The sequence below is a fragment of the Hippocampus guttulatus genome, chromosome 10 (assembly GCF_054856545.1).
Source record: "Hippocampus guttulatus isolate MCC_2025c chromosome 10, RoL_Hgut_1.0, whole genome shotgun sequence".
Lineage (NCBI taxonomy): Eukaryota > Metazoa > Chordata > Actinopteri > Syngnathiformes > Syngnathidae > Hippocampus > Hippocampus guttulatus.
Genome location: NC_141270.1, coordinates 15,288,674 through 15,310,061, shown reverse-complemented (window position 1 = coordinate 15,310,061; position 21,388 = coordinate 15,288,674). Strand labels below are relative to the sequence as shown.

Sequence of the window (21,388 nt, the reverse complement as noted above, 5' to 3'; positions counted from 1 at the left end):
AAGTTGAAAGTAAACAAATAAATGTGGCATCCATCCATCCATCGAGTCGTACCATCGCAGGCAGTCCAGGAGCACTGACATTTCAGTTGAAAAACATGGAGCTGTTGCAAAAATGCTGCCCATTTAGGCACAAAAAAAACAAGTGCCCCGTGTCGACATTTCTCACGACTGGAAACAAACGGTGATAATGCAAGCATGTACTGCCAAAGAGGCATAACAAAAATCGTGATGCCCCGCGTGTGTTACCTTTCAGACCTGCTTTTAGGTAGTCTAAAATTTTGTCTACTTTTTCTGACCAAATAGGCATGAGAAATAGAAAAGCTTTGTGTCTGCCGGAACGCCGAGCGACATGCAACGCGGCCTATCAACTTTACAATCACAGTAAACTATACTTGCCCCGGCACAAAAACAAAGATACACCCGTTTTTAGGCCGAGCGCAGTCTACTTCCTGTTACCAAATTATCAAGCGGGGCGCGGCAGCTCTGTGCGCCGGAATTCTCAGTGAGGCGCATCGCGGTCACAAACATGCTAGACCTGACTCGCACATTTTTTTGGGGGGCCAGGGGGGGTTACTTGTGTGATGTGCTATATCACTCAATAGCAACTGGTGGGTGCAAGCCACATAATCTTATATTGGCAAATACAAGACTAGACACAAAATAGCAACACCAGAGTTATCAAACTTTACAATATTGCTCCGTTTCCCCACGTACACCTCAAATTGGGCTGTCAAAGTTACATTTTAAATTCACACTCCGTTGTTTAATAACAAGATCACACACCTGAAGTCATGCAGGAAGTGAAGGGTGAAAGGGGCTTTGCACCTCTCAAGCTGTGGGGCCTTGCTCATGGAATCAGACAACATCTCTCCAACTATAGCTCCTATTTTTGCATTTTGTCTGCAACGGAACCCCAACTGAGGTCATCTGGCTCCAAAACTAAAGTCTGTCTGTTTTTATTGTGTTTTAGCTCCAGCTGGGGTGAAGGGCGTTCCCCTACAGCAGGCACACCTGTTCCACGTTTCCCCATCAAGCCATGCCAAGTACTTAAGGACTGCCAAGTTGCCTCTGTTGGATTATTGACCTGGCTCACTGTTGTGCTTCAAGTATTGTTGGTATTCTCGACTTTTTGATATCTTTCACAGTGACTCTCATTTTGCCATATAATTTTGTGTTTCCATTATTCCTTTTTATTGATCTTGCTTTCACATGATTGGACCTTTGATATTTCGTTTGTGTATTCTCGGCATTCGATTGTACCTTGCGTATGCAAGAGCTGTTTGTTTTAGGCGTTGTTTTTTTATTTTATTTTTTTATCCTGGCTCCTTGTGACCAGCGATTTGAGTTTGTACTTTGTTGGTTTGTTTTTCTGTAATAAATATTTTTTCACACTTTGAGCCTGCATTTCTCGAATCCAAAACATTATTCGGTTCGGTTCAGAACCTGACAAAGTCATTCGAGATGACCTACTTTTAGAGCAACAAATTAGAACTAATTATAGGACAGCCATTCATCCTCACTGCCCTGACCGCATAACTGGAGGTGACAGCAGTCAAGTCACTCAATAGAGTGACAGGGATGCTGTTATTGGCCCACCAGATCAAAAGATGTCACATGATGTCAAGCAGCATCTATAGGGGAGACAATCCCTAAAATCAGCGCCACTCCTTCCGAATGGTATTACGGGAATTCAGAGACGGCTGCTTGGAAGAAATGTAGCAAAGAGCAAATGTATAAATACAGAAACAGACCAAGCCCTCTACAGGAACATGGCGCGCTGTTGCTGCAATGCACCGGGGGCATGTAAAATGTAAAATAAAAATAGAAGCATGTGATTTCAGCAAAGATGACGATAACTTTGCGTCACACTTGGAATAACAATCGTAGAACAAATGCAACTGTTCTGAGCCCAGCCCCAGTTATATTCTTCCTCAACTGAAATAAAAATGAAAGACTCCACATTAGTTGTGCATGTTGAGGCTTTGTTGTCCTCAGGACAAAGTAAGCACTCACCCAAGTGTCTTTAAGCAACTGTACAGTATTCGTCACAATGTTGGCAGGGGAATAGATATGGTCCCTACAATATAAGGCCTAGGCAAACATGCAATACAATGTGTGTCTAACCTGCTCATTCTAAACATAGAATAGAAAAATATGATCGAAATTCTGCCTTTACATTTAATGATATCTTAAAAGACTGAAAAGACCCAATAAAGTGGCTACAGATTGTGTAGTGTGCACGGCAGGGATATTTTACTGACATACAATGAGCCTGACATTATTTTGTCATTATAAGAAACTCCTCTTTGACTTCAGATTTCAATCAAATGCAACCTCCCACCACGCTTCTAAAAAGACTGTCTTGTGTTTGACTCAACTTGCAGGGCACCTTGGCTATATGTGTCTGGGTTTTGTCACAGAGGCATTCTGGTGCCTCAGAGATGACAGTGCCGTGTTTAGCTCTTGCCCTCGTTCCTGTGCAGCCCTCACGTGCTGAAGATACAAACCAAGATTTCCATGGTTACTGTCAGAGAAACAGCAGTCAACAGTGCGGAGAACTCAGCTATCAATAGTCCGCCATCCTGTATGAGCTTACTTGCATCTGCACTGCATCAACTCTGACTCACGCTCTTTTTATTCAGCCTAGTGAAGGACCTCACTCTCAAAAAAAATAAAACAAAAAAATCCTTTTGTTGTCTTTTGAAAGGGATCTTCAAACTGGCTCTGCTAATTCAGCAAATATTTCGAACAATTAAGTCCACATTTCTTGTGGGGAATCCTGAAGTACATTTTTCCAGTTGAAGTCTTCTCGACAGCGGTCGAACCTCTTTTCAATTTACCGTGTTTACGTTTCCACCCCTATAGCATTTCAAAGTCCCGATTTCAAGTGATTCATCTTCCATATGCCAATTTTGCTTACAACGAACACCTTTCGAACGTAAACGTCATCATAACGTCCAGATTTTTGCCACAAAATAGTGAATAGGCTGTCTTTACAATGAAGCTAATTGCCGCCGTGACCTTGCTTTTCTGAACAAAATGCACAGCGCAGGATTCCCCTCTGTTGCTTAGCAACGCTTCAGATTGACACTGCGCACATGATTTCAGAACATGTCTGGTAAATGGAAGCAAATCTCGCTCTCTATGAAGGCTGAAATTGTCTCTCACTTTCGAAAGGGAGTTTCCCAGATGAAGCTCAGCCGAGACTCCGAATTGGCAAAGTTGACAATTTTGACAATCATCTGTAATGGAAAATGGATTGATGGATGTCTTTGAATATTTAATGAACATCTTTCTTTAATATTGTCTTCACTTTCAAATGATACACTAAAATAATAATGAAAAAACAGAAAGTCATCAGTGTTTTATTGATAATGTTTCAAATGTTTGATCAAGAAAATATCCGGGCCATTCCAGCGTTACATTCCGCACGGTGAACAGCACTCACCTCATTTATAAGAGCAGAAGCGCTGTGAATATGTCCAAATATTGAAACCTGTCTTTTCAAATTTGTGTAAACACTTAATCTGACCATGTTAGACTTTTGGAAAATTGGATTAACCTTGCACTGCCCCCCATGCCCTCAAATATGAAATTGGAAACCAAACTCCTCAAGCATGCACTTTGTGCATGTTAATTTAGAGAAGGTGAATAAAAGAGGGACTCTATGCTACATTTTGTGTCTCTGCTGTCTCCATTCATAGCCAGTGTGCAGGGAACTTATAAAATGTTCCCCTCTCATCAGTCATTCACTGTTCAGGTTCAGATGAGTGGGCCCTTCACTAATGCCTCCAAGTGAAAAACAATGCACACACTATGCACCTCAGCTCCAAAACTTGGGTGGAAATATTTGGTCGTACTTACTTTGGCTCTGGTGGCCCTTGGCTTGCAATTTATTCATCTGTGAAGTGGCAGCTTTACCTCAGACAGGAAAACTGAGGTACTGGTTCTTTGGTTTGCAAGACAAATAGTAAATACAGTGTTTCTATTTGTGGAACTGAAAAGTAATTCATTGGTTGGAAAATTCCAGGCTCACAGGTCATGACAACATGCTTGTCGCCCGCCTTACTCTTTGACTGAAGTGAAAAAGTGGCAGTCACGAGCTTGTTTTCAATTAAAGTGAAGGAAAATTACACATTTCATGTCTAAATGAAGTCTTTTATTTTCGCAGATGAGGCACACTAGGAATATTTTGTTGGTGCCCACTTCATTAGCACTCACCATTTCCTTTCCTCTGCTGAAACACAAAAGTAGCCCATTAATGTTGAATACACAGCTATAAAACAGGGACATGGTGTTCAGAGTCAAACATATGTCAAATATTTGTACTGGATTTCGTAAAACACCGGTATTTCCTGGAATTTTGTGTCCAAAGATCTCTGGCATTCCCAAAGAAATTTTTGGGGGGAACGTTACACAACACACTACAGCGGTGTGGCGACGGCTTCGTTGTAAAACCAAAGGGAGCTTAGCTTGCAAGAGGCCTATTCTGAAGAAGGCTGTCATTAAGTCGGTGATGTGCCATTGCCAGTGTAAAAATAGTAATTACATTGACAGCAAAGGTTTTCATTACTTCAAGCAGGGAGGTTGCATGCCTGTTGAAACTTTTTTTGTACAAATGCTGGGATTTTCCAATGGCTTCTCCTGTCGTCTCTGATGAGACAGGTTTTCTCTAACATCTGGTTCTATGACTGATTCAAATTCCTTCAGTGAGCTGGTTGTGGTTGTTTATGACTATTCGAAGGATCTTTGGGGATTCACGCAGGTTTGACACAATGGCCCAGACAATTATAAAGAAGAATTTAATTAATGGGTCTGAGTTGTGTTGATTATTTGCACATGGCATATGCCTCCTCTCACAAGCAGAAAGGATCTTGTTTTATCCTACACCAGCACAGCCGTAGCACATGTGCGGACACATAATGAAATAACTTTTGAGGGCTACTGCTGAGGTGCTAGTTTGGCTCAAGTGACCGCTGTCCCCCCTCTGCCCTTCTCGACTGTTGCTTTAACACTATTGCTTCAGCATGTCTTTATTGGGAGTGGACCGAAGAAAAGGATGCATCTATCACTCAGCATTCAACACTGTTTGCTTTTAGGTTGTATTTGTGTCACTTACTGCCTCCGTGGCTCTACATTTTGCCTGATGGATTGTTTGATTAGACCAAGCCCGCTTTACCGCCCCCCCCCCCCCCCATCCCACCTCTCCCTTATTTGACCCACCTCTCCCTTATTTGAAACAGCTGATTTATGTCTGGTCTAGGACACTTGTGCACTGCGACTGGAATGCCGAGAATGTCAAAGACCCCTCCTCTGCATGTCCCCTGAACATGCAAACAAATGGTGCAGGCGCCGGATGAAGACCCACCGGTGCTCCCACTGCAGGGCAAGGAGGCAGAATGTAAGGAATGTTAGAGGACAGAAAATAAAACCATTCTGACCTTCTGTCAATCTCTCCTTCTTTTGCAACTCCACATGTTTCCAGTTTCCCTGGTGTGCTTCTTGTTTTTCAACTTCTGATTTGTGTTCTATGTTTCAGACTTGTAATTGTGGTGCATTTTCCCATTTGCAGTAATAACGTGGGCAAAATCAGAAAAAAACCCCTCTTTTATTTGTGTTAGAATTCAAAACCACAATATGAATAATACTCTGTCATAAAAGAGGCAGATATTGGAGACAAAATCAAAGAGTGCTTTCTTAAAACCACAAAAACAGTGTTTGCCACTCAAATCTGAAAAAGAAAAACATGTGGAATAGTTATAAAATGGCCTCCCGCCCAAAGTCATCTGGGAGGGTCTCCAGCACATTCCCGAGTCACGACCCTGGTGAGGATAAGCAGTGCAGAAAATGGATGGATGGATAGATGAAGATTAAAGGCATAATGCTGTAACTCAGTACTACATGCATATGAACATGCCGGCAAGGCCAAAAAAAAAAACCACTCCAAAGAAGCCAAAATATTTGTATGTTTTGGTAATGAAAACATAGGCAACTCTGTCCAACGTAGCTCACATACAGTAGTCCTTTGTCTCCTCCTGGCTTGAGGTTGTTCATTGGATCATTCCCTTTCTCCTCCAAGGGCCTTAGTGCAGCTCAAGGCCTGCTTTTCACTGCAGGTTTATCCATTATGTCGAGCACATCATTCAGGATGGATGGGCCAAGATCAAGTTCAAGGGAGAACAGGGACCCTGTGATTCGGGTGAGGGACTCCTGTGATGCGCTCTTCTCGTTGGAAAACTCAATGTCAAAATCACAGGTCCGGCCCTCCTCCACCCCACTGTCTCTATCCACCCACTCTCCATTGCACTTTGAGAGCTCCTGCTTGAATTCCAGGTTAATGGTTTTGCAAAAATGTCCTGAGCCGTTGTTCTCGTCAATGAGACTACTTTTGTCGTTGTAAATTTTGGCTTTGTAGTTCTCTCTCGCATAACTTTCAAAGCTGTCACTGCTTGTGTTGCTGTGAAGGCTTCCGTTAGCTTTGTAGCTGGTGTTGCTATGACCAGTGATGTAATAAGTGGATTGCTTCTCAATCCTGCTCTCTTTTTTGTTTGCTATGTTAGTCTTGATAACTGCTTTTGAGTTGGGCTTTTTCATGTTCTCCAGGAGATCCAAAAGGACGTCAGGCTTTGACTGGATGTCTCTGAAGGGAGGAGAGGCCTTGCTACTGAAGTTGTCCATTGAGTGCAACAAAGCATCCATCTGCAGGATCTCTACATCTTCAATACTGTCGGGTTTCACGGGGGATGAAGGCCCCATTATGTCCCCTAGCGGTTGTGGGGGCATCGAGAATACTGTCGAGGAGATCAGTGGTAGGCTAAGTGCCTGACAGCCACCAATGGTTGGGAGGGAGATGGCATTCTTGAGAACAGGAGATGGGGTGTCAGCAAAGGAAGCATCGCCTGTACTGTTTGCTCGTAGAAACTCACTTTGAACTCCATACTGAGGTTGGAAATCAACCTTGCCCGGCAAGAGCTCATATTTTCCTTGGAGGAAAGACATGTCTCCAAAGGCATCCCTCTGTCCACCTCTGCCGATGTGAATGGTGTGCCGAAAATCGCCTAGTGGCGGACTGATCATGTCTGGTGACAAAATATCGCGCAAGCGACATTTTTTTCCCTTCTTACTGTTGGTGGGTTTCAGGTATATTGGCGCTTTTGCTGGCATGGCTGTAGGAGTAGGCTCAGGTGGTAGGTCTACAACTTCTGGATTACAGATCCCCAAGGAGAATCTTGAGTTACATTCTCAGTATTATGTTGTCCATGGAGTATCACCAGTCTTCCAACAACCGCAGCGATAGGACTCCAATGAGCACTGTTGTCTGAAATCAAAGAGAAGCACAGAGAAAGTCAGCATTATTTTTTTTTGTCAGACATGAACTCAACTACAACAATTTCAAGTCTCTTATAAGACTTGTTGCTACCAATACATGGTGTTCTAAAGTCTGTAAATGTTATATTTAATGTAGACAAATGGTTAAATAGCTAGCAGTTGTATAAACAAACCCTACTGCTTTACAGCAATTTTCTTTTTATGTGAGTGTCTGATATCCTTTTCCTGTTGACTCTGTGTTCAAGGGTTAGCTGCCACCACCACCTAGTTAGCCTTTCAAAGAACAAATAGTGGGCCCTTACTGAGACATAACTTTTTATTGGCCTGTGTGTTATACATGAGCTCCATCAACTCTGCATGGAAGCAACAGGCCAGGTGAATGAAATAAGAAAGTAAGATGTTGATCTACTAGGATTGTCTCTTTGCTGAATAGAGCATTCCAGACAGTAATAACAATACAAATTTATAGGTAAAGAAATACCTGGGATCCTAAAAGGAAGAATAAACATTACATTGCTCAGCTTGCATCTGCTGATATTAAAAGCCTGAAAAGCAGAGGATGGGTGCATCTCTTTTCATGTGAGCCTCTTTTGGTCTGCACCACTGTGGATGTGCTAATGTGGAACAGCTGGCTCACAGATTGGGAGAGCACCAGTAATGGGGAACTATAATAGGATTCGTGGAGGACACCCTGCTTTGGAAAAGTGCGACTGCGCAGGCACATACAAGATGGATAAGGTTTTAGGGGGATTGGAAAGAGCCATATAATAAGGGCAAGTGGATTTTAAGAAAGAAGGTGATGCAGATTTGGGAAGAGAAGTGATTTGGCTTTGATAAGCACAAGATTGACTTTAGATGAAAAGGCGCAAACCTCATCAGAAGGAGCCATCATTATTAAGGGGTACTCAATTTGATGAAGTTACTGATTGCTTTCTGCCCTCTGTGAGTTGTTTCCATGACTGACTAACCATTGAACGTCACCACAAGCTTAGTGTGGAATGAACTCTGTAAAAAGGCTGAGGGGACGTTGGGTTTGGCTGATATAGTGAGACATTGTTAAGACAAAACACTGGAGCGGCAACAGAGGTAGATTGTCTCTGTCTCTCGCTCTCTTTGAGTGCATGTGTGCGTGCGTGCGATGAGTGGCAAGAGAGAGAGCTTGCCCATTTATAGGCATTTACTGATGAGGTCTGTCTGCAGTGGCCATCTGACAGTAAGTACATCACTGAAAACAGTCAGATCTAGTTTAACAAAAAGAAATGACAAGGGGATGGAAAAAAAAGACATTCCACATTCCTGCTCCATTGCACGCCACAGACATACTGCATCAACCTTATCAAAGACACTTTTGGCAGGCTATGTTTATTCAGCATGCACATTAGTGCGGAGCCAGAGAGACCGGCACTCGCTGGGACTTGAAACTGCTGCTCTGACAGCAATTTTAACATGGAATCCAGTGTTTCCTAGAAGTGCTTTTGAAAGTGTGGCTATAATGTTCTGCACAAGGTGAGAATTTGGACTCAAGCTTTACCTTGCAAGGGCTACACTGTAGATACAGTTTTGACAAACACTGTGTGGTGAACAACAACACTGTGCTCAACGGTATTGGAGTGCTCGTGTGACATGCCTGACTGCGCTTGTGACCGATAGCAATTTTGAATGCATGCCATGTGTGAGGGGTAGAGCGAGCATATTTGTTTGCCAATAATTATGCAAACAGAGAAGATGGAGGGACAAGAAAAGACACAGTGTTTAATGATCATGTTCGAATGATGCCGAACTTGTGTACCACAGACTTTCCATTAAGGTTTTTATTCTCATTCTCGCACTGTTCCTGCCCTCCCGCTTTGTGCATTCTTTGCTGTGGCTTCAGGCTTGTTCTGTTGCACAGATGAAGATCATTGGGCTAAATCTGTCTAAATTTTGTCCCTTCTCGACCAAGAACAACAAACAGGAGATTTATTTTAGGTTTCACGTGAGTCTCACGTGAGTGTCCACTCTCCAGGCGGGAGAGTGGACACCTGATTAGCCTCTCACTGTAGAGGTGCAGGGTTCAATTCCGGCTCCAGCCTTCTTGTGCAGATTTTGCATCTTCTCCCCGTGTCTGTGTGAGTTTTCTCCGGGTGCTCCGGTTTCCTCCGACATTCCAAAACCATGCATGGCAGGTTAATGGAACACTCTTAAGTGTCGATTGCTGTGATTGTATTTGTCTGTCTCTGTCTGCCCTGCGATTGGCTGGCAACCAGTAGTGGGTCTACCCCGCCTACTGCCCAAAGACAGCTGGCTCCAGCACGCCCGCGGCCCTCATGAGGATAAGCGGATCAGAAAATGGATGGATGGACAGCCTATCCGTGTTACTAAAATAATTACACCAGCAATTACCTTAATCTGAAAATTCAATTCTACCTTTTGGGTAAGAAAGTACTGGCTCTGGCCATTTCCATCTTTTTGGCAAAGTCTGTCACCAACATTCATCTATCCATCCATTCTTCGTCCAACTTATGCTCACTTGGCACGCTTGTGTGCTGGAGTGTACCCCAGCTGACTTTTGGCGTGAGTCTTGGTACACCCTGAGCTGGTAGCCAGCCACTCACATGGCGCATATAAAGAAACAACCACTCACACTGACATTCACACCTACGGACAATCTTCAATGGGCCTACCATGCATGCTTCTGGGATTGGGGAGGAAACCAGAGTACCTGGAGAAAACCCACACATGCGCAGTTAGAAGATGAAAACCCCACACAGGAAGGCCAGAGTTGGGATTTGAACCCACAACCTCTGAACTGTGAGGTGAATGTGCTCTTATCATCATTAAAATCTGTACCTATCATGAGACTCTCTCTGCATGTGTTCTGGATTTTATCTTTTCTCTTCTTGTTCAAATTCAACATAGGGGGCATAACCACTAATTACATTAACCAAAACATCCTTGATGATAAGTTTCAGCTACGCTGTGACAAAATATTGACGTCATTAATTAACCGACTTCAATTAAAATTTCACACGTTATAGCTGACTACAAAAAAAAAAAAATCAAACTCTAGGTAGTATTCATTGCCAATGATAAGCAGGAAGAAAAAGCAAGTCAACAATAAATGAGACATTTCCTCTTGATATAGCCTGCATTCATTTTTTTGTGCCCTACAATTTTAGTTTTTATCTACAAGGATTTGAACTGCTCCTCAATCCTTTCTAACCCTGACAGTTCAAGTACAGTTCAGGCCCAGGAGGTTAAACATTTGCTCCAATCAAAAAACAGCTTTCTGTGGTCTAACTCTGGTTACATGCTTCGAGCATGTTTTAAGGCCTCTAGCATGAAAAAAAGTCACAGTTAGCTATAAAACTTAGTTACGGCTGTAAAGAACCCTGACCTCAACCCCAACAAACACCTGTGAGATGAACTTGAGCAGTAAGTAGAACCAGGCCTTCTATTCCAACAGAAGTGACTTATGACCTCATAATTGTTGAACACAAGTTCTGTCTTTCTGGAAGAAGGGAAGATGTACTTAAAATGGGAAACCCAACTTCATATTCACTCCCTGTTTTAGTTGTGGTATGGCCTGGTGTGCCAATAACTAGCCATTATTGATCAACCAGATGAAATGGCAAAATACTCTGGCCTGTATAGATTTAACAAGGTAGTCTCACATGGAGGGCATCTCTTATAAGCCGAGCCAAGGTCAACATTTGTGGTCTGTAAGAAGCCAGCTGGTGTGGTGAAAGCCTGAGGCTATGACCTTCACATCAGGCATCCTGGTGGTAGGTAATTTTGGCTTATATGGCAAACATGAGAGGAATTCCAGAAGCCACATGCAAATTACTGGGAAAAAACAATCACGCTGCTTTCGGCTACCGCTGCCAACACACAGCACACCTGCATGAGGTGTGGTGAAATGAAACTGAGCTCACTGGAGATGATTCACATATCAGAGAATGTTGAGAATTAGAGCAATGCTCGTCAAGCACGTTCGGTGTGAACAACAATTGACGTGACTGCAACAGTTAGTTCATGGTTCACAAAACAGGGTCACGTTTGCAGTTCAAATTAATCTGCTGTTTTTGGAGCACTCCGAATTGGCACAAAGCCAGACCCAAATTTACACCCTGCTTTTGGTACTTGTTCAAACAAGGTTAGTGTTGCACGTGTTGACCACTCAAGAGTCAAGCAGTGCCAACACAACAGAATGCGGTCAGGGTTTTCATTTATACCTCTGAGGAAGTTGGAATGTAATGGCACCCCTTCCTAAATATACATTCCTGAGAATTCATCTAACATGATAAACCAGAGTGTCATTGGGTCATCAACAGCTCGCTGGGTGGGCATGGAGTGATCTGGAGCCCTTTCAGCCTCTTTAAATACTGAGCTTTGCTTCATCAGTCCCTGCTCGGGGACTTAGTCATTAATGTGGGGGCAGAATAAAGGAGGAAGGTGTTGAAAGATTTTGGCATCTGGCATTCAACGTGTGGCTCGTGATTTGCGTGGGCATTTGGGGGCAAGTCACGTGCAATACAAGTGGGTCACTATATTATTAGTGGTGTCACCCTATGACAACATTGCATATTTGTGGTGGCACCACATCGAATAAGAGGAGCAGCTGTTCAAAATGTGACCTGCATGTGACTTCCCTATTTGTCCAAAATAGAAGTTCTGCACTTAGTAAATGCTCCTCCTGAAGATAGGATTAATGTGCTGCTACGGTATTTGTCTTGTTTGAAATAGGTCTTGTTTTATGCTTAATTATTGTACTCCAGTAGAAAAGACCACTTTAAACTACTGGCTTGGCTTTCATGTCTTTGAAAAGTTGAAAGCGCTCCTTATACTTCAAGTGAAAATGATAGCCATAAAATAGTCGCAACCGTTTGTTTCTTTAAAAAAGGCTCAATTAAAGGCAAAGGCCTTACTTTTGAGGGGCTGTGGTGGCAAAATGAATAGCAGGGTTGAGCATTTGTTCATTCTCCTCTCCCCCTTTACCATCTGCATCTTGTCAGCATTAGCCTTCGTGTGTGATGAGTCGGAAACCCAAATCAAAGCACATGAAACAAATTCACACACACGCTTTCTTTCAAATTGCCTGTTGAAAATCCAAAATCTACAGAGGGATAAAGACAAATCCATATTTTCTTTTCATAAAAGATGAACCTGTGTTACTGTAATCGTGAAGCTGGACTACGCTTGAGGGATCATAATCAACTTGCTCTTAGTAGTCAAGTGTCTGACCTCAAGAATCTGCTTTACACGGACGGCTTGCATGTATTCACACGTGTCAGTTTAAGTCAGCTATCTGCTTGAGAGATTTTCTGAAAATGTCCCCCAATACTAACCTGGGCATCAAGATGGAAACCTTCACACTACAACTACATTATGCCATTCGGCAATTCAAAGATAGATGAAAAATAAACACTCTTGTGCCCACTTACCTTCTCAGTAAAGCTCGATCCTCCCCAGGTAGAGCACTCTCATTGCTCTTCTGTGTGTTCAGTGGCTTCTCTTATGTCGGATGCCTTGCCTCAGATCTCTGCCTTGGGGCTGCACTTCTGTCGACTGGGATGTCTGCCTGACAGCTGTTTTTGAATTGCTCTGAGGCTCCTGTTCCTCTGTGAAGTACCGTAAGTTAAGTCTCCTCCTATACCTCCCTCACCCCCTTCCTCCCTCCTCTTCCTCTCACCCTCTTGTCATTACGCTCCCTCTCCCTTCCTCCCTCCCCCTCTGCTTCTCTCTCTTTCACTTTCCTGCAACACCTGTGCATGCTTACCATCTCTCCTATTCAGTCCTCAGATTGTTTTGCTTTATTCTTCCCTGTGAAATGGTGTAACTAATAATCGCAAGCCTGAGCCCTGCAACCAAGAGCATGTGGATGTCTGGCTACATGACATGAGGGAGAGGATGTGTCTGTGTGCTCACTCGCCCTCACATTGTCTCTGACTGTCTAAAAGCTCACATCTGATAAGAGCTATTCTGTAAATTCAGTGGACAGCCTGCAGACATTTGACTGGACCGGACTATTACTTCGTGTCTTTATCCTTATCTGTCTGTCACATGCATTCTTTCCAAAAACACCACCTCCCATTTCCTGTTAGAATACTGTATTTTGCTGAATATGCTGCACAGAGAAGTCTTAAGTTGCAGCAGCCTGGTGCGACAGTGTGAGTAGACTAATTGCCGCAGAACACTGCAGCAATGCAGTATCTGCAGAGGACATGTAGGTCATAGGACAGCACTTCAGCCAAATAAGATACCAACGTTGCTTTTCAGCCACATGCATTGAAAGCAAATGACCTCTTGAATTTAATGATGTGACATTTTTTATGTTTGCGCAGCATGAGACTAAAATCTTATCACCATGGCAACCAGTGTAGCTCACAGACGATCTCACAAGCTCCAGTGTTGAGTACAGCAATGGGACATTTTTGGGGTATGTAAAGTGGTGTGCAGCAGCTAAGGCGGCTCGATGATAAATATCAAAGGACATCGACACGATAATAAAGTAAAAAGAAAACAAAATACATCTGATAGTGTCAGTTAAAACGGAGCTTGTTTTTTTTAACATTCTAAATGCGGAATTTTGCTTTTTTTTAACTGCCTAAGTGTGCCTAATATGTTGGCCAGTGATGCATACATATCTGAAAAACGTATGATTAAAATGTACTCACAAGCAGTAATGGTACTAAAATAATATTGCTTCACCGTCTTACACATGATGCGGTACATCCTCCCGCAAACACACTCCCTCACCTCCTTAGAGATAGATTTGATCATTCTTTTCCTCCCTGCTCTTCTATAAGATGTTTTACAAAGTCTATCGTGAATTACAAAATAATTGTGCGGGCCTTATGACAGATACCAGTTGTGAATGAAGCCCTTTAGAGTGGAGTTGTAATGCCTTCCCGCAATGATGTCATCATACTACGTACGCATGGACAGCACATGATCTGTCAGTGGAACACCCAACAATGTCTTCTCATTCAAACCTTTATACAGTAATATCAAAACTATTAACTCATTCGGTACCAGCCAATTCTGGACCAAGGCTGAAAAGACGTTTAAAAACGTCTTTGGGAGTGAATGAGTTAACACTCGGTCACTCTCTTTCCACATGTTTCGCATTTGTTCCTCAAGACAGATAGCAAGAAATGTCAAAATTGAGGTCTTATGCTTCCAAATGAAATAATGTATTTGACGGACTGGGAACATTCTGTAACTCAAGGATTTCTTTATCCACAAATAGTATAGAACAGTAGAAAAGTCGTGCAATTGCATGAAAGCGATTCTTACTTTTGCCCCCAAAAAATGAGAATTTATTTCATTAAAAGATCAAAGTCCTCGACTTGCTCTTTCTCTCTGTATTTGTGTGATTACCGGTACCCTATTTGGAGTTTATAACAAAAACCGGACAGTCCATAGATATTAAGAGCAAAAATGTAATTCAAGACTTTGTGGTGTCATTCACCATCATATTCATTAAATTGTGGCGATACCGTGCCCTGCGATTGGCTGGCAACCGGTTCAGGGTGTACCCCGCCTACTGCCCGAAGACAGCTGGGATAAGCTCCAGCACCCCCCGCGACCCTTGTGAGGATAAGCAGATTGGAAACCGGATGGATGGACGTGGTGATACTATTTTGTTATCGCCACTTGATATTGTAATTGGTGTTGTATTGTGAGTTTCCAAGACATAATCAATACCCTTGTCAAATTCTTAGTCAAAACGTTGATTGTTTTGTTATTGTTGCAGAAAATGGCACAAGAAAGCCATAACTAACATATGCTGTTGAGAAATATAACTATATATACAAAAAATGTTTTGCACGCCAAAAACTAGTTTGAGGAATCAATATTTTACAGCATTCTCAAAGATTCTGGTAACTTCAAGTAGAACAGTGTAGACAGACAGCCATACAAACTCATTTTCACAGAATTGAACCCATGCTGCATGCATATACTGAAGTCAGACATGTAAACCACAACATTATCAGTTAGGAAGGGTATGAATATTTTCGGCTTAATTGTATATTCCATAAAACCATACAGATTTATAAACATTAACCACTTCAGATTATAATTACCGTATTTTCCGGAGTATAAATCACTTTTCTTTTCATAGTTTGGCCGGGGGTGCGACTTATACCCTGGAGCGACTTTGTGTGAAATGGTTAACACATTGTACACATCACATGTTATTTTCCCATTAAACCGCAAGAGGGTGCTCTCAGCCTCTGTTGATACTTTCCACGTTGGTGGTAACTGAGAAAAACAACTGACGATGACTCTGATGTAAGCGACGTAGAAGAGGAAGTGCTGCATCTTCTACCTCCGGAGTTGTTTAAAAGTGACACGGAGCAATCCATTTCATTGGATTTCGTGATTTGGAGTGACGCTGATGGTTTGGTAAATTTGTTAGCATGTTCTTTGTGCTATAATTGTCTAAATAACTCTTAATATGTTACGTGAACATACCAGGCACATTCACAGTTCGTTGTTTAAGCATCATGTAATGTTAGCATATCGTACACTTATTCAGCCTGTTGTCCTCTAGTTTTTTTAAAATTTATTTTAAATTGCCTTTCAAGATGACATGTTTTTGGTGTTGGATTTTATCAAATAAATTTCCCCCAAAAATGCGACTTATACTCCAGTGCGACTTATATGTTTGTTTCCTTCTTAATTATGCATTTTTTTGGCTGGTGCGATTTATAATCCGGAGCGACGTATAATCCGAAAAATACGGTATTGATGATTGCTAATGAGTGAGTCCAAACTCTATTAACTGAGGACACTTAGTGGCAAGTACACTGCATGTTTACATTCTTAGCAAGTAGCATGCATGCTAGCAACAACTTGTTTGTGTGTTTTTGGAAGGCAGCTTTTTGACTCATATTTGCCTCTAGTTCAAGAAAATTCAACAATAAAGCTCCCTACTCTCTGTCTAAATTGTTCTTCTGAAGTCACAGCCACACAACAAAGTGACTCAGGTCTAATACATCAACTGAAGTATGAATATTGTAAACATCTTTTTTATCTTTCTTACAGTAATTGAGGTGACATGAAAAGGTATTGTGTGGTTGATGAAATGCTTACAGATTTATTTTTAATCACTGACTCACTTGACACATAAGCCGACAACACCCTTCCTCCTCCAGTTGCTACCATACTTGTTCACACCCTTTACGGTGCAAGTTTCATCAGTATCACTTCCTGTCTGAGGGAAGCCATGCGGATGAGGTGTTTTCTCACGTTGGGGGGAGAATGCTCTTGTTGGTTTTCCAATGTCAGATATTTTGAAAGTTATTTTTCATATGAAGCACTGACAGATGGACAGGCAGATATTACAGAGTATTGGTGCTTTATTAATTGCAACCATTACTGGTGCACCTATGGGCCAAGTGTGGACAATCGTATAGTATAATCTCATAAGAATGTTCCGGTGAAGGCCATTTGGAAAGGTTGTCTTCCAAACGGAACGACTAAAAAAACAAAACAAAAACAAAAAACAACAACAAAAAACATCCAATAATAACACAATTCCTCATACTGCTCCGTGTAGGCCAATGTAAAAGTTGGCATCACATGCTCAGAGTCTTGTCTGCTAATCAGAAAGTAAATGGCTCAAACATTTACTTTCTGATTAGCACGTTCTCTTTTTAAAATGATTATTTTTTTTAAATTAAAAACATTAATATCCTTCGAGAATTCTGACACTGAGGGTATACTACAGAGCATTTAACGGATGAGCTGCTGTCTGGAGGAAATGGCCTTGTGGGAAGTCAAGCAGTGGTGTTGCTCTGTGGCTATACTGTATCCCTAAATGTATACGAGTGTGTGTGTGTGTGTGCCTGTGTGTGTGTGGGGGGGGGCGGGGGGGGGGGGGGGGAGCCATTTGCAGTACACCACACACACCAAAGTTAGCGCCTTCACTTGGGTGTTATGGAACCTGGCCAATGGTGAAAAGGTGGAGTTCAACAGCCAGAACATTTAAAATCATGATAATTATTTCCCAGCCAGATTGGCTCAGGAAGATGGAACACTTTAAAACAGAATTTAATTCGAGATATTCAGTCATATTCCACACTTTTGATGAATTCAACAAACTTATCGAACTAATACTGCTTATAATAAGAATAAGAATAAGAAAGGCCCGGTGATCCAGTGGTTAGCGCGTCGACCTCACAGTGCAGAGGTACCGGGTGCAATTCCAGCTCCGGCCTCCCTGTGTGGAGTTTACATGTTCTCCCCGGGCCTGCGTGGGTTTCCTCCGGGTACTCTGGTTTCCTCCCACATTCCAAAAACATGCATGGCAGGCTGATTGAACACTCCAAATTGTCCCTAGGCGTGAGTGTGAGCGCGGATGGTTGTTCATCTCTGTGTGCCCTGTGATTGGCTGGCAACCAGTTCCGGGTGCACCCCGCCTACTGCCCGAAGACGGCTGAGATAGGCCCCAGCACCCCCTGCAACCCTTGTGAGGATAAAGTGGATCGGAAAATGGATGGATGACCATGATTGATGAGGTGTCAATTATTTGCACTCACATTTACACACTTATAGCCGTCACCTGCACACCTCCGCAGCCTTGCGCTGTAACAATGTGGAAATATCCACCCTTGGAAAATAAGAAAAAGACCCATCCCACACTTGCTAACAACCGGGCATAAGATGAGCAAACATAGCAGAGCAAAGGGACTTCAGGTACTTTTTGTCATTGAGTCCCTCGAGTTTTTTACTTCACCAATTCAGAATTAGTAATATTTTTGTTCGATCGGGATATTCATCACCTCTTTTTTTATGTCATTCAGCCCTACCACATACATTGTGAATTATAGCCAAGATGTGTAACAGGAAGAATATAAAGATTTGGTAGACTGGTGCAATAACATTCCATCGCTTTTTTTGGCCTTATCACACACACGTTTTTGGACTGTGGGATTAGTCCACCCGCTTTAAGAGAAGATTCAAACTCCACAGAAAAAGGCCCAAAATAATATTATTTAAACTTGGATCCTTATTTTTTTTGAGGCAGCAATGTGTAATCTCTCCGCCACTTGTATGTGTTCCTGTTTTTTATTCAGTGTTTTATCAGCAATATCCGTCAGCTATTTTCCATCTCCAAAGTTGTATCTGGAAAAGCGATAGCTCGCACTAGATTAATCAAACAATCAGGACATTTGCTATCAAGCCTGCTTGAGCAATGTACATATTGCCTTGAGGTAGTGCACCCTAAGGTTTTTTTTCCCCAGAAGCATGTTCAAAGAGGACTGAAAACAATTAATGAATAAAATGCAAGTACTGTTTGTTTCCATCTCCAAAAAGAATTAATCTATGTCCTTTGTTGTTTGTACTTGGTTGATTGAGAACTATACAACAACACAATCTTAATAACACAGATTAACTCTTGGAATGCATGACACATCACAGTCTGATGATAATGTAAGAGTACACCGAATCCTGCCAGGAAAAAAAACAATCTCACTTGTCTACAAATATGCTGCGCAACCACATTGAGACTGTCAATCTCTGTCATGCATCCTTAGAAAGCAAAATGAGACTCAAGTTACAAATAACTTGATAAATTTCCCACTAGAATTTTGCTCCATGTGCCTCTGGCTGCTGTGCAGCGATCAACATGTGCTTGTGGCCATTTTCCACAACCTACATCCTGCTCCATCCACAGCCAAAGTGCTATTTTGTCCATGAGAATTAACAGACCGCCCAGCTCGCCTTTATCACAGTGGGCTGACTACAGTAGAAATCCATCAAACCTCACCCCGGCCATCTGGAAGCACACAACAAGGCTCAAAATGAGCAGTTTCGAATCATAGTTTGCAGAGGTGGGCATGCCGTCAGTACTGACGGAAGGTCCATCAGTCCATGTCAGATGGATGCTCATTTTCCTGACGACTGACAGAAACATGACCCGCCTGTTTCGTGTGTTTGTTTGCGAGGGTTTCATTGAGAGGACTGCATTGCCTATTTATGTGTGAGAGTGAGTGCACCTGATTTCAATAGGATCCCTGCAAAGACTGTGATTGCTGTCTGTGATTGGCTAAGGAGTCGGAACCAGATGATGTCACTTCACTTTGCTATGACAATACAAATGTACAATTTTTGAGTCTATTATTTTACGCATGTGTCTTTATTTGCAAATCGTTGCTGGTCTGTGAAAAACATGTTTGTCCAAAAAGTGCAACTAAAATGAGTCATTTGCTCCTCAAATTCAGTCACTGATTAGCAAAATAGCTCCTGAAAAAAAAGTAATTTTGAGCCTCGCACAACCTTTTTAAAAAAGGTTTTTCACATCAACTTTCAGCTTGTTATCATTAATTTTGCTGTTCTATTCTGTATATGCAACTCTAAATGTTTTTTAATACATTGCTTTTAAAAGATGCGTTTCAAAAATAAAACCTTTAGACCAGGGGTGTCAAACCCATTTTTGTCATGGGGCACTTTGGAGTTATGTCTTCCCTCGGAGGGCCATTATGACAGTGAAACCAAATAAATGTTTAAACATTTCATTGTATTATTACTTGTACACAAAACAATTGATGGACTATTAGTTTTGAAATCAGTCAACTATAATAGCTGGTTCGATTGTTCAAGTGAGTGTAAACAGGGTAACAAATTTATTGCAAAATCTCAATGTTATTTATTACACATGCCAATTTGACATTTCTGTACAGATTTTAGCAAGGATCATGGAAGTTGACACACATGATTTGCTTTCACGGCCACATAAAATGATGTGGCAGGCCAGATCTGGCCCCCGGGCCATGAGTTTGATACCTGTGCTTTAGAAAATTACCAATAGTTCTGTAGTTTTCCTCTTCTTTTCAAGATGACACAGTGATAAGTTTAGCAGAGTGAAATTCTTCTTCCCCTTGCAACACCTGTTCTTGCTTCCTGAAGTATCTCACACTCTTGGAACATAATCTACCATGAAGGAATTTGTAGAATGTACACATCAGACGTTATGTAATGTTCCTCTTGCGTGAGAGAGATGTTAATAATCGAAGTTTGGATGTAATTATCAAACTGTTTCAACTACCACAAAACCTATGACGTGAAGAAGGAGCATACTAATCCTTGTGTGCAAGAAATAAAGTATAAGACTGAAGAGTAACCTTGCACGGCAATTACATGCATATTTGCATGGGAAATAATCACAACCCAGACCACATTGCTTTCAATTTACCCATAATCTTCTTAATGATCATTTCCTGTTTTGCTGCTTATCTTAGGCATGGGGCAGTTAGTTGAAATACAAACAAGCTATCATGTGGACCAAATGGAAGAATTCTCCAGAATAATTTGTCTCAAAAAGAATCAATCCAACGCAATGTTTTAATACAATATTCATGCAAACTCAACAACAGCCAACAGTAACTGTAACTTTTTGCTGTTTAACCCTGAGAAAATTGAGATGCTGCTTTTTCGTACTGCCTGAGTTGGGGCTGGCAACTCTGATCCAAGAAAGCCACAGTCTTGTTTGTTTTAGACATGTCCCTCTCCTAATACAGCTGATCAGCTCAACAGCAAGCTTTGTAAAATCCTGATAACGATCCTAATCATTTGAGTGATGACCAGAGGTGAGCATTCCTGACGAAAGGTCCGTCAGTTGATCACTGATTTGATACCTGTTTTTCTGATGATTGACCAACGATGGGAAACTTTAAAAAAGAATGCTACACTAAGCACTGACGGAGGTTTTCATCCATCAGTGTGATTGTCACTAACTGGATCAAGTACTGACAGATTTCTCCATCTGTCACTGACAGACGCTCGTTTTGCTGGTGACTTACAGAAACATGCACCGCCTGTCTCGTGTGTTAGTTGGCGAAGCTGAATACAAGCAAGGTTGCTTTCGATTGACTCTCTCTCTCTCTCTCTCTCTCTCTCGCTCTCTCTCTCTCTCTCTCTCTCTCGCTCTCTCTCTCTCTCTCTCTATATATATATATATATATATATATATATATATATATACACAGTATATACATATATAAATGTGTTATGCTTCCTATAAAGTAGGTGGCAGGCAGTATGCAATACACAGAGTGTTCCATTAACC

The 21,388-nt window shown here is 41.9% G+C and overlaps 1 protein-coding gene across 1 annotated transcript; it reads right to left on the bottom strand.

The window, feature by feature from the left end:
- Positions 1–5,589: 5,589 nt before the first annotated feature.
- On the bottom strand, positions 5,590–12,972 carry cdc42ep3 (CDC42 effector protein (Rho GTPase binding) 3). Its single transcript, XM_086122789.1, has 2 exons — positions 12,753–12,972; positions 5,590–7,318 (listed from the first exon to the last, which is right to left on the bottom strand). The coding sequence occupies exon 2, from the start codon at positions 7,162–7,164 to the stop codon at positions 6,094–6,096; it is 1,071 nt and encodes a 356-aa protein (XP_085978915.1). The 5' UTR covers positions 7,165–7,318; positions 12,753–12,972; the 3' UTR covers positions 5,590–6,093.
- Positions 12,973–21,388: the final 8,416 nt, after the last annotated feature.

Coding starts and splice junctions, on each gene's coding strand:
- cdc42ep3 (XM_086122789.1), bottom strand. CDS start 7,164: ATGCCAGCAAAAGCGCCAATATACCTGAAACCCACCAACAGTAAGAAG.